Raw genomic sequence first — 12,567 nt, 5'->3', positions numbered from 1 at the left:
GGGGGGGGGGGGGGACACACACATAGAACCCTAGCGATGCTTAAAAGTCATCCATCTCATGTCAAACCCACACACACACACACACCACTGAGCCATAAAAGGCCCAACACTCATGCAGGGTAAAAACCTCCTGCCAAATAACATTCCATCATCCAACCCCGGTACTCCTGACAGGACACCCAGAACAGAACCATCATTGTCTCCAGAGACATAAATTCTGTACAACATTCTTCAGTGGCGTCCCACATTGGTGATGGATCATGCTTGGCGTCTCCAAAATGTGTCCCAGGTTGATTCAACGTCTCTGAAGTCATGTGTTTGTAGTCCAGTGGTTTCCTGAATGAGGGGCCTTCACAGATGCAAACGGTGCAGCTTTAGTCAGCCTGAGGACAGGAAGTAGGTCATCTGTTCAGAAGACCACCCAGTGGAGGGGGGTGGCTCTTGAGGAGCAGGATCCATATGGGGATGGCCCCAAATAGGACCTTCGTGGAAATGAAACTGTTCCTGAGGAGTCACGATGCATGGAGGGGACTGTTGAATGTGTTCCATGGTTCTCTGTGTCAGACTGAAGTTGTGTTTTGGCCGTTGAGATGAGGAGCCCCCTCATCTCCCCCTGGTGTTTCTCCTTCTGAATCCCTGTCTCCATCTTAAAGAACATTCTAGTCCATGTAACCAACGTCATTATGGTTTCTCAAACACTCAGTTTCCCCAGAGGGGGCGTATCTACAGACCTGTAGACTTCAGACAGCTCTGTATCCCAGTATGTACCTCTGCTCACTCAGACCACACCCTCATCAGTAAAGAAACACTCATGTGAAGATGATGCAGGGCTCAGGAGAGTAGCTGGAAAGAAGACTGAAGACATCAGAACCCAACCTATTACTCCAGCTTACAACAATAACTTGGAACCTTTAACCGTTTTAACAAACCATTAAAACCAACAAAAACCAAACGCCTAAGTAGCCCATGAACCAATAAAACATCCTTACTACTCAGATCAACCTTCAGCTAACAGGTTAACTCACCAGGAAGCCAAAATACAGCAATGTGCCCAAGAGTAATGAGAAACTATTGACTTACAGTTCGCAGTTCATCTTCATGGTTAAGTTGGGATACTCACAGAACTGCAGTTAAATATCCATGATAGACCTTTCAAGAAATGAACAGTGTACTCATTATTGCCCCCAAACTTGGGAACTGTCCCACAGTTCATCTCCATTAAATCAGATAAATGAATGACAATACAAATTCAGGGCTCTTGGAATCATCCAACTTTTAAATGATGTTTTAGATCATCCAGCTTTTTAATATAAGAGGCTAATTATTTGACTGTCATTATTCCAGAGTGATTTACTTCTTACTTCGACAAGTTTGAATGTTTAGTCTCTAAAATGTTAGTTTCAGGTAGAAACATTATTTAAATTTCAAATGAGTTAAACCACCAGAATCCTTGATTTCCTTCACACACTGTCAGTGTTTATATTCAACATACAAGTCAACGCAGCTGTGCTTTGCTATACATTTCTACTCACATCAGGTCCAGATGAGATGCCCCTCTTTACTTCAAAAAGTCTTTAACCTGTGAAACAGGAAGAAATGACAATTAATAATAATAATAATAGATTCAATTTATATAGCGCTTTTCACGTACTCAAAGCGCTTGACGTCTCAATTACGTCACAACAGAGCTCAACAGGACATTACACACACGTTCTTGTTTCTGGGAACACAACAACATACCGCGTTTGGGAGACGCTACACTGCCAAACAGTGTCTGGTTCCCTCTTAAGTGAAACGCACCAGATGCAACCAATTTACCAATTTAGAAAAACGCTCGGCACGCGAGCTGCGGCAGGTGCGCTAGTAAGTAAAACTCAACGCAGGTTCGGCGCCCTCTGGTCGCCTTGGTAACAGTAAGAGTCTATTTCAGCTCTGTGTTGGATATTTAACGACCTCCCTCATTTTAAAGGGATGAGTCTGATTTGACTGATTTAGAGTCATACTTCAGAATGAAGAAAGTCTTCATTCAATTCACCACACACGCGTGCGCGCGCGTGTGCGTGCGTGCGTTTGCGTGTTCGTTCTTCTTGCATTGTGGATTTATTCATCTAGAAGTGGTTCCGGATTGGTATTAGCGCTACAAATATGTGGTCGAATGACGCACTGATGTTATGTTAGCTTGAACATCATATTGTCTAAATAACGCATAGAATCAATTAAATATCGCCTCGTAACTTTTTTCGATAACGTTTAACCAGTTTCAATGAAAAAGACATGGCAACACTGTCCAAACCACAACAATTCGTTAGTCAGAAACGATTAAATAAATAAACGATCACTAACAATCGTGTTGACGGCCTGGTGCGAGTTCCGAAATGCCCTCATTCATATTGACAGTGAGAGGGGGTGCACCGTTCCTGGAGGTACTGCAATACCAGGTCGATGCGTGGAGTGGACGGAGCAAGCCCCTTTTCCATCTCCCAGTTCCAAAAATCAATTTAATATATGGTCCCCGGGTAGGGGACGTATCAGATATTAAACTGATAAGAACAGATACTACACTTGATCTTAGCCAAAAGGCCGAGAAGCGATGCCTACAAAATGTTCGACCTAGAGAACCCATTCCCAGAAATGTCACTCTCATCAGCGGTTTTACGGGGAAAACTTCCATTCAATACAAGAAGCCTACAGAAGTACCACTATGCGTCAACAACATATAGCGCGTTATCAAACTACGTTCAACGCAAAAAATAACGAGTATAAGGGTCCGTGATTCAAGGCAATGCATGAACGGCACTGATGACGTCAGCAGCTCTAAGCCAATCAGTATGTCTGAGGAAGCCAAACGCGTTTATTGTAATGTGAACTATTATGTATAATACAATGAATCCCCACTGAGCACGATCACTATGATTTGATGCCATCATACATGGTGTTAGTTTGGTAAAAGTTAGATACATGAGAAATTAACTCTTCCTTTGCATCATTGCTAGATCACTAAAAATGTGAGGAAACCACCACTCTACCGCTCTCTAGTGGTCACTAATAGGTCGGCGCAACTTCACCCAGTAGTTTCTTAACAATTTGCGCATCAAAGAACCAAGGCTAAATTCAGGGTATGCCGTGTGCTATGTTTAAATTCCAGATTTCCTCAACCATGCAAACAATGAACCAATAGCAAATAAAATGCATGAACTGAACACAAACATCTGAAATCAATAAGGTTCTACACTGTTGAAACATAATTTTGATGGTATCGTTGTTTCGGGGTAGGTCATGAATCGGAGTGCGGTTCAAAACGTGGTTTATTCATAACGGGGTTGCACTCTGGATGAGGTTCATGAAGAATCTCCATACAGTTAAAGTTCAGATTACATTGGTAATGGGCGGAGTGGTAAAACCACGACGACAGATTAACCCAGATAGGCTAAACCTGTTCACCACTCGTGTAGCCGAAGCTATTGAGGACTGGTGTTAGCACAACATATATGTAGTCCAATAAGGTATTTACATGAGCTTCAATATCATATTGTCTAAATAAAGCATAGAAATGTACTCACATCTTCTTTCGATAACGTGTCTCACCGGTATCAATTTAAATAAACTTGATGCACAATGTTGTTGGTGAAAAACATATTCTTACGTAAAACAAACAATAGCACAACAGTCGATTCACTTGCACAACTCAAGCCTCCCTCCAGTCTAGAACTCTGGCCCTCTTAAGGAGCACCAGAATGGGTGTGGCTCAATTAACCTATGAGCCACAGCTGTAGACAATTACAGGGCTAATAGCCAGACAGGAACAATTGCATCTTTTAAAATATGGTTTAACACAGTGAAGATGCCATTCACATATTCACATAAACACTATTTTGACAAAACTAGTCCGAAGACAGCAAGTATACTAAAGGCTAGAATACACGAGAACATTCAGTTGGTTTGACTGGGTTGTAGTACACAATAAACAGAATGACTAAAATAATAGTATCAAACATTACAGATCATTAACAGTTGTGCACGTATCATTGACTCTCTTTGCGACTTTATTTGAAAGGCGACTAACGGCACACTTAGCGACTTATTCAGACCATCAGGGAGAAGTTGACACACTATATTCAAACGTGTGATGGGGTTGTTCATACATTTCCATGCTGCTGGCCGCTCATAGGTGTGGTCGAGGTCCACGGCTCTCGTGCCAACAGCTTCGGGGTCTCTCTCCCTCTCCTCGCGTCGTCCAGGCAGTCAGTGGGCGTGGTTATGGGAGGAGGACTCCGCACGAGCGGGAGCGTCACCGTCACCATAGTGATTCACTACAGCCGAACTCACCCAGGTGGAGTTCAGTTGTACAACATCTATTTAGATTCATCTAAACGGGGTGACTTTTGACATGTGAACACACTTAATGCGTAATGAAAGACGATAATGAACACAATCCTAGATGAGCTAGAGAGGATAGCAGAGGTAAGAGAAAGGAGGAGGAGAAGAGAGAGGAGGAAGAGAGAGGAGGAAGAGAAGAGAAGAGAAGAGAGGAGAGGAGAGCAGACAAGACAAAGTCACGGTACTCACACACATGGGGAGAATCTTTACATGTAGTCACTGTGACCTTCTTTAAGTGTTTAATACATGAAGGGTTGTATGGTGGAGATTAAGTTTTACTGGTTCATCAACTACTAACGTTTACAATTCTTTACTGATATAAAACGTTCCATCAATCTCGAAATTATCAAAATAAAGGTTTGAGGCAACAAACACATTTATTTTTTGTATTACCCTGAGCAGTGATTCTACTGAACACTATTAGACTGGAATGTATCTATTTAAGATAACGTAGGTAGGCCTACACATTAAAAAAGATTCAATGAACGTGTAACGACATTGTGTTTTTTTGTCATTCACTATTCAGAAATTAAAACAGATGGCAATGTTAAAAAACTACAGTTATTATTTTGTACAAAATTAGTCCTCTTAACATGTTAGTCCTCTTATGTTTCTATATAACTGCAACTGTTAACAACTTTATAGCGTTAAATGTTTAAAAAGATCTGGAAGAAAAACAGAAAAAATATATTGTGTAATTTAACCATTCATAATGGGTTGAATTCAACAACTGGGGATAGATTCTTAAAGAACATCTCCTCGTTAAATGTCAACAGTATGACATTAAAGCAGTTATCTCAGACCTCACATAGTAGAGATTCAAATTCAGTAAACAACAGTTGTTTTGGTTGTTTATTTGTTTTATTATCAAACAAAGGTCCTAGTCTGTTTGATTGACAGGTGAGATGATCAGGGGGGCAGAGTTGTTACCTTTATAATCACGGGAACCTGGGTAGAGGAGTGGATAGAGAGGCTCACTGAAGGTGCAGCCAGTAGCAGAGTAGATATGAACCCTGGCTTCCACATCATAGAAGGAGACCACACCCTCATCATAATCAACAAACACCCCCACCTTCTGGAGCCCAGCTCTCAGAGGGAGACGGACAGGAGGGTTATCTTTAAATGCAAACCTATCCCTGTAGTAGAAAAGAGTCCAGTAACCCGTCTTAGGGGTCAACGTGGTCCAACCTTTTCTGTCGATGGACTCTCTGGCCACTCCTAACAACCAATAAGTCTTGTCTTTAACCTGGACCTCAAAGTAAAATCTCCCTGAGAAGCTCTGCCTCGTGAGAACAAATATATTCTTTGTAAATCTGTTAGGGTTGTCTCGGAGTTCCTTCCTCACACCTCCATCATGTACTTGTTTCCCATCCTCAGACAGGATGAGCCAGCCATTAGCTGTATCAGGATCCAGAGTCACATCTACTTCATACTGCTGGACCCTCTTCAGTACAGCATCATCACTCAGCTTCTTCATCTCCATGTTCAGTGTCTCCTCCAGCTGATCCAGGGATCTCCTCAAGGTCCCTACGTATGACGGAGGACGGACCTCCACCGTGGTCCAGTCCCTGGTGGGTGGAGGATCCTTCAGGGATCTGAAGGTCTGGAGGAAGTGGAGGTGGTCTTTAGTGTGTGAGAGCTGCTTCACCTCTGAGCATCTATTGGTCAGATCTTCTATTTCCTGCTCTAGCTCTTTGATGAGGTCTTCAGCTTGTTTCTCTGTGGATTTCAGTTCCTCTTGAACCGTTTGGTTGAATTCATCCCGGCACTTTTCTACACAGCCTATCAGAGCAGTGAAGACCTGCCCACCAATGGCTATCTCTCTGTCTGCAACTTTGTTGCTCAGTTCTACTCTGTCTTTGATCTCCTTAATCTTTTGTTTTCTCTCCTGGATCATCTGTGGAACTTCAGCCTCTATCTTCCCCAGCTGGGCCGTCTTCACTTCATATTCCTCCTTCAGAGGTACAACAGGATGGGACTTGTGGTCTGACTCTGTGCAGAACTGACACACACACACCTGTTCAGTCGGGCAGAAGAGCTCCAGAAGTCGGTTGTGTTTCTTACACATCCTGTCTTCCAGACGGTCCATAGGCTCGACCAGCCGATGTCCCTTCAGGACTGCGACTCTCTGATGTGGCACCAGGTGGGTTTGGCAGAAAGACATAAAACACTCTAGGCAGGACTTCACAGCCTTCAGCTGGGTCCCAGTACAGACGTCACAGGGAACTTCTGCTGGTTCAACACAAGGCTGCTCTTTAACTCGCACGGTTGTTCTAAACTGAGCAGCCAGCTCTGATAAGAGGGTATTGACCGGTGGATCAGGTTTTGTGTCGAAAATCTTGTTGCAAACAGGACATTTGTACTTGACTTGTTCATCCCAGAACTTTGTAATACAGGTTATGCAGAAGTTGTGTCCACATGGTGTGGTAACGGGGCTGCTGAACACATCCAGACAGATGGAACATGAGAAGTCCTCCTCAGACCAGGAAGTGTTAGCAGAGGCCATTCCTAGACACAGACGATAAGGTTTCATGAATTGAGCAGTTTTATATTTCTAATTCCATCAATTCCTTATCTTGTGCTGCTTTACTCACCTTGTTGTGTTTCCTGTCTGTCTGACAATTTGTTCCAAAAATGCGTTTTACTTTTCTCCTGAAAGAGAGAACTGCTTCCACGTCGGTTGCTTTTGGTTTTTATGGATTTTAACTTTCGTTTCCCGAAAAAGACATCCTCTCCTCTCCTCCCCTTACATTTGGCTCCACCCCTAACACCTGGCCCTCCCCTAACCCCTGGCTCCGCCCCCACGGACACAGTTCCCTGACGTCTCAACCTGAACGTGGGCACATTCATGAACTGTCTAGGCTACCTCATATTCACTGCGTGTTCTCTTCTTTGCAGCATTAAAATATGTTCAACCATTAAAACACAGGAAACAGCCCGAGAAAACAAGAAATGTTGATTATTTCTTATTGATTTGTGCCTAACTGTGATTAAGAACTTATTATATTCGACTTGAATTAAACTGCGGTTGATATTTTCACCACAGTCTCTATAAAACAACCCTCTCAATGGGTGCGCCCAGATAACATTTGCTATCATGGTTGTGCTATTAACCGCCGAGTTATGTGACTCGGGGTAGGGCAGACGAACCAGACCGACGAGTTCACCTTCAGTCAGAGACAACAAGCACTTGTTTTGTTGCCTCCATGCGAAAGTTAATTCGGCTGAATTAAAAAGAGGTTTACCTACAAAATTCACAATTCATAAGTTGATAGACTGTATTGTTTATAACAGTAGTGTTGGGATTGCGAGGAGCAGCGAAACGTGGGGTCGGGTTCTTTCGCGCTCTGCAAGTGGAGAACTTTATTCACAAATTCATTGATGAAATAACCCCCCGCCCCCTCTGATACAAATATTCCTGTGATGTTCCCGACAAAGAATGTTAACCAGTTGTTTTTACCAGTTTGCAGGTTCACAATGTGATCAGTGTGTATTAGGTGGAGGGCTTCTATCGGGGGTTTGTAGAAGTATATTAGGCAGAATGGCCACCAGGGGGACCCCTTGGTGCTCGGCCTGGGTCGCTACGCGCTGGTTGTTATCTGGATTATAATAAAGTATACGACATTGAGTCATAAGTCTGCCGTGTGCGCTTCCAGTTATCTGCTTAAACAGTTTAGAACTAAATAGTGTTTTGAGCACGACAGTACCTCTTCATTAGTTATATTGAAGTCCTGAGTTACTGTATGGAGAAATCGAAATGCACGATATTAATGATAATGAAGTCATTATATGAAGAGACGAATAAATACAAATTCAAATTCATATTATTCTGCTTCCAAATGTCCCAGGTGTCCCTCTGATGATTTTCAAGAGTTTTAAATGTGGATCTTTTTTATGATTTGTTGCGTCTGTAGACCGACCGCCCGCCCTCATGAGTAAACACCCTCCCTGTGTTGGACATTTGTATCCAAATTACAAGGAGCAGGGAGGGGTCAGACAGTGTTTAAGGATATATGTGGCAATGGATCAGGGAGGGGTTAGACAGTGTTTAAGGATATATGTGGTAATGGAACAGGGAGGGGTTAGACAGTGTTTTAGAATATATGTGGTAATGGATCAGGGAGGGGTTAGACAGTGTTTAAGGATATATGTGGTAATGGATCAGGGAGGGTTAGGGGGCATCTTGCTCTATCGGATAATACAGGCTGCAGACATTGGGGATCAAACACAGTACCTTTCAGCTGGGAGTTGAACTCTCTCACCACACACACACACACACACACACACACACACACACACACACACACACACACACACACACACACACACACACACACACACACACACACACACACACACACACACACACACACACACACACCCCCACACACACCTCATTTCAAACTATATATGTTCCATGAGCTGACATCAGCGTAACCATTCGATCATAGACGTACTTTATTAATCATAATTCTAAATATTCCGTTTTTGTTGACGTGTGGGGAGGCAATGTCTCCAGAGGTCTGAGCTGGTCCACCACGCCACCAGTGAGGTGAGGAAGAGGCGGCGGGAGGGACTGAAGACTGGGCCCACGTCAGGGGGCAGGACCCCATAGAGACCTGCTGGGATCCAGGGGGCTGAAGGACCTTCCAGGTGTGCTGCTAGGATAACCAACAGAGAGCTCTGGAGAAACATCTGCTCAGCTTGGAGGATTGAGACTGAAGGAACAGAATGAATCACCGGCTGAACACACGACAACATTCAGTGGGTTGGACTGAGTTGTTTATTACCATTATGCTTTAACAACGAATATAACTGAACAATAGTCACTTACAAGTACATCATAAACAGAATGACTAAAGAATAGTACCAAATATTACAGATCCTTAACAGTTGTGCACGTATCTTTGATCCTATGAGTGCCTTTATTTCTGAAAGGCGACTAACGACACACTTGGAGACTTATTTAGACCATAAGTAATATAATGTACGACAATAATAAAGACAATCTGAGCTACAAACTAGAGCAGAGATAAGAGAGAAGAGGAGGAGAAGAGAGAGGAGGAGAAGAGAGAGAAGAGAGAGAAGAGAGAGAGGAGAGAGAAGAGAGAGGAGGAGGAGGAGAGCTGACAAGACAAAGTCAAGTTACCAACATACATGGGGAGAATCTTTACATGTAGCCACTGTGAGCTTTGTTTAAGTGTGTAACGCATAAAGGGTTGTTGTGTGGTGGAGATTAAGTCAATTACTGGTTAAAAAATGAAAGAAGTTTACAATTTTTCATTGATTTTAAACATTCCATCAATCTCAAATTGATCAAAATAAGGATATTGTCCAAAAACGAATTTAATATTTGTATCGCACTGAGAAATTATGTATACAAAACACTGTTGGACGAGATTGTACCTATTCCAGTGAAATTATCAATTGAAATGACAATGTAGACCCACACATTACATTTTTTGCCTTTTCTTTTTAATAAAATAAATCAAGTGTTCAGAAGATAGACCAATAGACATTTTAAGTAAGGGGTTATGAGGTCATTATTATACAAATGAATCATCTAAAATTTTTCAACATGATTGCAACTGTAACTATGTCATAGCATTAAACGTATAAAAAAATCAGGAGAAAACATGAATGAGATATATTGTAATCTAACCATTTATAATGAGTTAATGCAACAACTGTGATTATATTCTTAAAGGATATCTCCTTGTTAAATGTCAGCAGTACGACATTAAAGCAGTTCTCTCAGATCTCACATAGTAGAGATTCTAATTCAGTGAACAACATTAGTTGTTTTGGTTGTTTCTTTGTTTTATTATCAAACAAAGGTCCTAGTCTGTTTGATTGACAGGTGAGATGATCAGGGGGGCAGAGTTGTTACCTTTATAATCATGGAGGCCTGGGTAGAGGAATGGATAGAGAGGCTCACTGAAGGTGCAGCCAGTAGCAGAGTAGATATGAACCCTGGCTTCCACATCATAGAAGGAGACCACACCCTCATCATAATCAACAAACACCCCCACCTTCTGGAGCTCAGCTCTCAGAGGGAGATGGACAGGAGGGTTATCTTTAAACACCAACCCATCCTTGTAGTAGAAAAGAGTCCAGTAACCCGTCTCAGGGGTCCACGTGGTCTCACCTTTTCTGCCGATGGACTCTCTGGCCACTCCTAACCACCATGCAGTCTTGTCTTTAACCTGGACCTCAAAGTAAAATCTCCCTGAGGAGAAGCTCTGCCTCGTGAGAACACATATATACTGTGTAAATCTCTTAGGGTTGTCTGGGAGTACCTTCCCCACACCTCCATCATGTACTTGTTTCCCATCCTCAGTCAGGATGAGACTGGGATGAGCTGTATCAGGATCCAGAGTCACATCTACTTCATACTGCTGGACCCTCTTCAGTACAGCATCATCACGCAGCTTCTTCATCTCCATGTTCAGTGTCTCCTCCAGCTGATCCAGGGATCTCCTCAAGGTCCCTACGTATGACAGAGGACGGACCTCCACCGTGGTCCAGTCCCTGGTGGGTGGAGGATCCTTCAGGGATCTGAAGGTCTGGAGGAAGTGGAGGTGGTCTTCAGTGTGTGAGAGCTGCTTCACCTCTGAGCATCTATTGGTCAGATCTTCTATTTCCTGCTCCAGCTCTTTGATGAGGTCTTCAGCTTGTTTCTCTGTGGATTTCAGTTCCTCTTGAACCGTTTGGTTGAATTCATCGCGGCACTTTTCAACACAGCCTATCAGAGCAGTGAAGACCTGCCCACCAATGGCTATCTCTCTGTCTGCAACTTTGTTGCTCAGTTCTACTCTGTCTTTTATCTCCTTAATCTTTTGTTTTCTCTCCTGGATCATCTGTGGAACTTCAGCCTCTATCTTCCCCAGCTGGGCCGTCTTCACTTCATATTCCTCCTTCAGAGGTACAACAGGATGGGACTTGTGGTCTGACTCTGTGCAGAACTGACACACACACACTTGTTCAGTCTGGCAGAAGAGCTCCAGAAGTCGGTCGTGTTTCTTACACATCCTGTCTTCCAGACGGTCCATAGGCTCGACCAGCCGATGTTTCTGCAGGCGAGTGACTCTCTGATGTGGCTCCAGGTGGGTTTGGCAGTAAGACATAAAACACTCTAGGCAGGACTTCGCAGCCTTCTGCTGGGTCCCAGTACAGAAGTCACAGGGAACTTCTGCTGGTTCAACACAAGGCTGCTCTTTAACTCGTACGGTTGTTCTAAACTGAGCAGCCAGCTGTGATAAGAGGGTATTGACCTGTGGGTCAGGTTTTGTGTCGAAAATCTTGTTGCAAACAGGACATTTGTACTTGACTTGTTCATCCCAGAACTTTGTAATACAGGTTCTGCAGAAGTTGTGTCCACATGGTGTGGTAACCGGGCTGCTGAACACATCCAGACAGATGGAACATGAAAAGTCCTCCTCAGACCAGGAAGTGTTAGCAGAGGCCATTCCTAGACACAGACGATAAGGTTTATGTATTGAGCAGTTTTATATTTCTAATTCCATCAATTCCTTATCTTGTGGCTTTACTCACCCTGTTGTGTTTTCTGTCCGTCAGACAATTTGTTCCAAAATGCGTTTTATTTTTCTCCTGAAAGAGGGAACTGCTTCCACGTCGGTTTGCTTTGGTTTCTATGAATGTTAAGTTTCGTTTCGTGAACAAGACATGCTCTCCTCTCCGCCCCTAACCTCTGCCTCCTCCCCTAACACCTGGCTCCTCCCCTAACCCCTGGCTCCGCCCCAGTTCCCACACAGTTCCCTGACGTCTCAACCTGAACGTGGGCACATTCATGAACTGTCTAGGCTACCTCATATTCGCTGTGTGTTCTCTTCTTTGCAGCATTAAAATATGTGTTCAACCATTAAAAGACAGGAAACAGAGAGCCCGGGGAACCAAGAAATGTTGATTATTTCTTTGTGATTTGCGCCATGTGATTAAGAACTATACAATTATATTTGACTTGAAATAAACTGTGGCTGATATTTTCACCACATTCTTCATAAAACAACCCTCTCAATGTGTGCCCAGATAACATGTGCTATTATGGTTGCGCTATTAACCGCCGAGTCATGTGAATATAGGGCAGACGAACCAGACCGAAGAGTTCACCTTCAGTCAGAGACGACAAGCACTTGTTTTGTTGCCTCCATGCGGCAGTTAATTCGGCTG

At 43.3% G+C, this 12,567-nt stretch overlaps 2 protein-coding genes, 1 long non-coding RNA gene and 1 other non-coding gene across 5 annotated transcripts in view; all 4 read right to left on the bottom strand.

The window, feature by feature from the left end:
- Positions 1-36: 36 nt before the first annotated feature.
- LOC130374711 (uncharacterized) lies at positions 37-4,931 on the bottom strand. Its single transcript, XR_008893664.1, has 3 exons — positions 3,561-4,931; positions 1,533-1,579; positions 37-1,149 (listed from the first exon to the last, which is right to left on the bottom strand). It is a non-coding gene; the product is annotated as an uncharacterized LOC130374711 (long non-coding RNA).
- On the bottom strand, positions 2,402-2,592 carry LOC130375136 (U2 spliceosomal RNA). Its single transcript, XR_008893803.1, has one exon. It is a non-coding gene; the product is annotated as a U2 spliceosomal RNA (small nuclear RNA).
- Positions 4,932-5,187: 256 nt separating the features above from the next.
- Positions 5,188-7,117, bottom strand: LOC130374704 (E3 ubiquitin-protein ligase TRIM39-like). Its single transcript, XM_056581639.1, has 2 exons — positions 6,972-7,117; positions 5,188-6,885 (listed from the first exon to the last, which is right to left on the bottom strand). The coding sequence occupies exon 2, from the start codon at positions 6,881-6,883 to the stop codon at positions 5,258-5,260; it is 1,626 nt and encodes a 541-aa protein (XP_056437614.1). The 5' UTR covers positions 6,884-6,885; positions 6,972-7,117; the 3' UTR covers positions 5,188-5,257.
- A 1,768-nt stretch (positions 7,118-8,885) lies between these two features.
- The window catches only part of LOC130374703 (E3 ubiquitin-protein ligase TRIM39-like), a 29,435-nt gene continuing 25,753 nt past the window's right edge, over positions 8,886-12,567 (bottom strand). The window contains exons 1-2 of one of the 2 annotated variants that reach the window (XM_056581638.1): positions 11,932-12,031; positions 8,886-11,848 (exon numbers count right to left, since the gene is read on the bottom strand). In XM_056581638.1, coding sequence (XP_056437613.1) covers positions 10,218-11,846 — 1,629 coding nt within the window. In that variant the 5' untranslated portion in view covers positions 11,847-11,848; positions 11,932-12,031 and the 3' untranslated portion in view covers positions 8,886-10,217. Of the gene's footprint in view, positions 11,849-11,931; positions 12,032-12,567 lie in introns of those variants that run through there. The other variant, XM_056581636.1, reaches the window with a different exon arrangement.

Source organism: Gadus chalcogrammus, chromosome 21, assembly GCF_026213295.1.
Source record: "Gadus chalcogrammus isolate NIFS_2021 chromosome 21, NIFS_Gcha_1.0, whole genome shotgun sequence".
Classification (NCBI taxonomy): domain Eukaryota; kingdom Metazoa; phylum Chordata; class Actinopteri; order Gadiformes; family Gadidae; genus Gadus; species Gadus chalcogrammus.
Note: the sequence above shows the minus strand (reverse complement) of the source record. Positions and strands in the feature narration are given on the sequence as shown.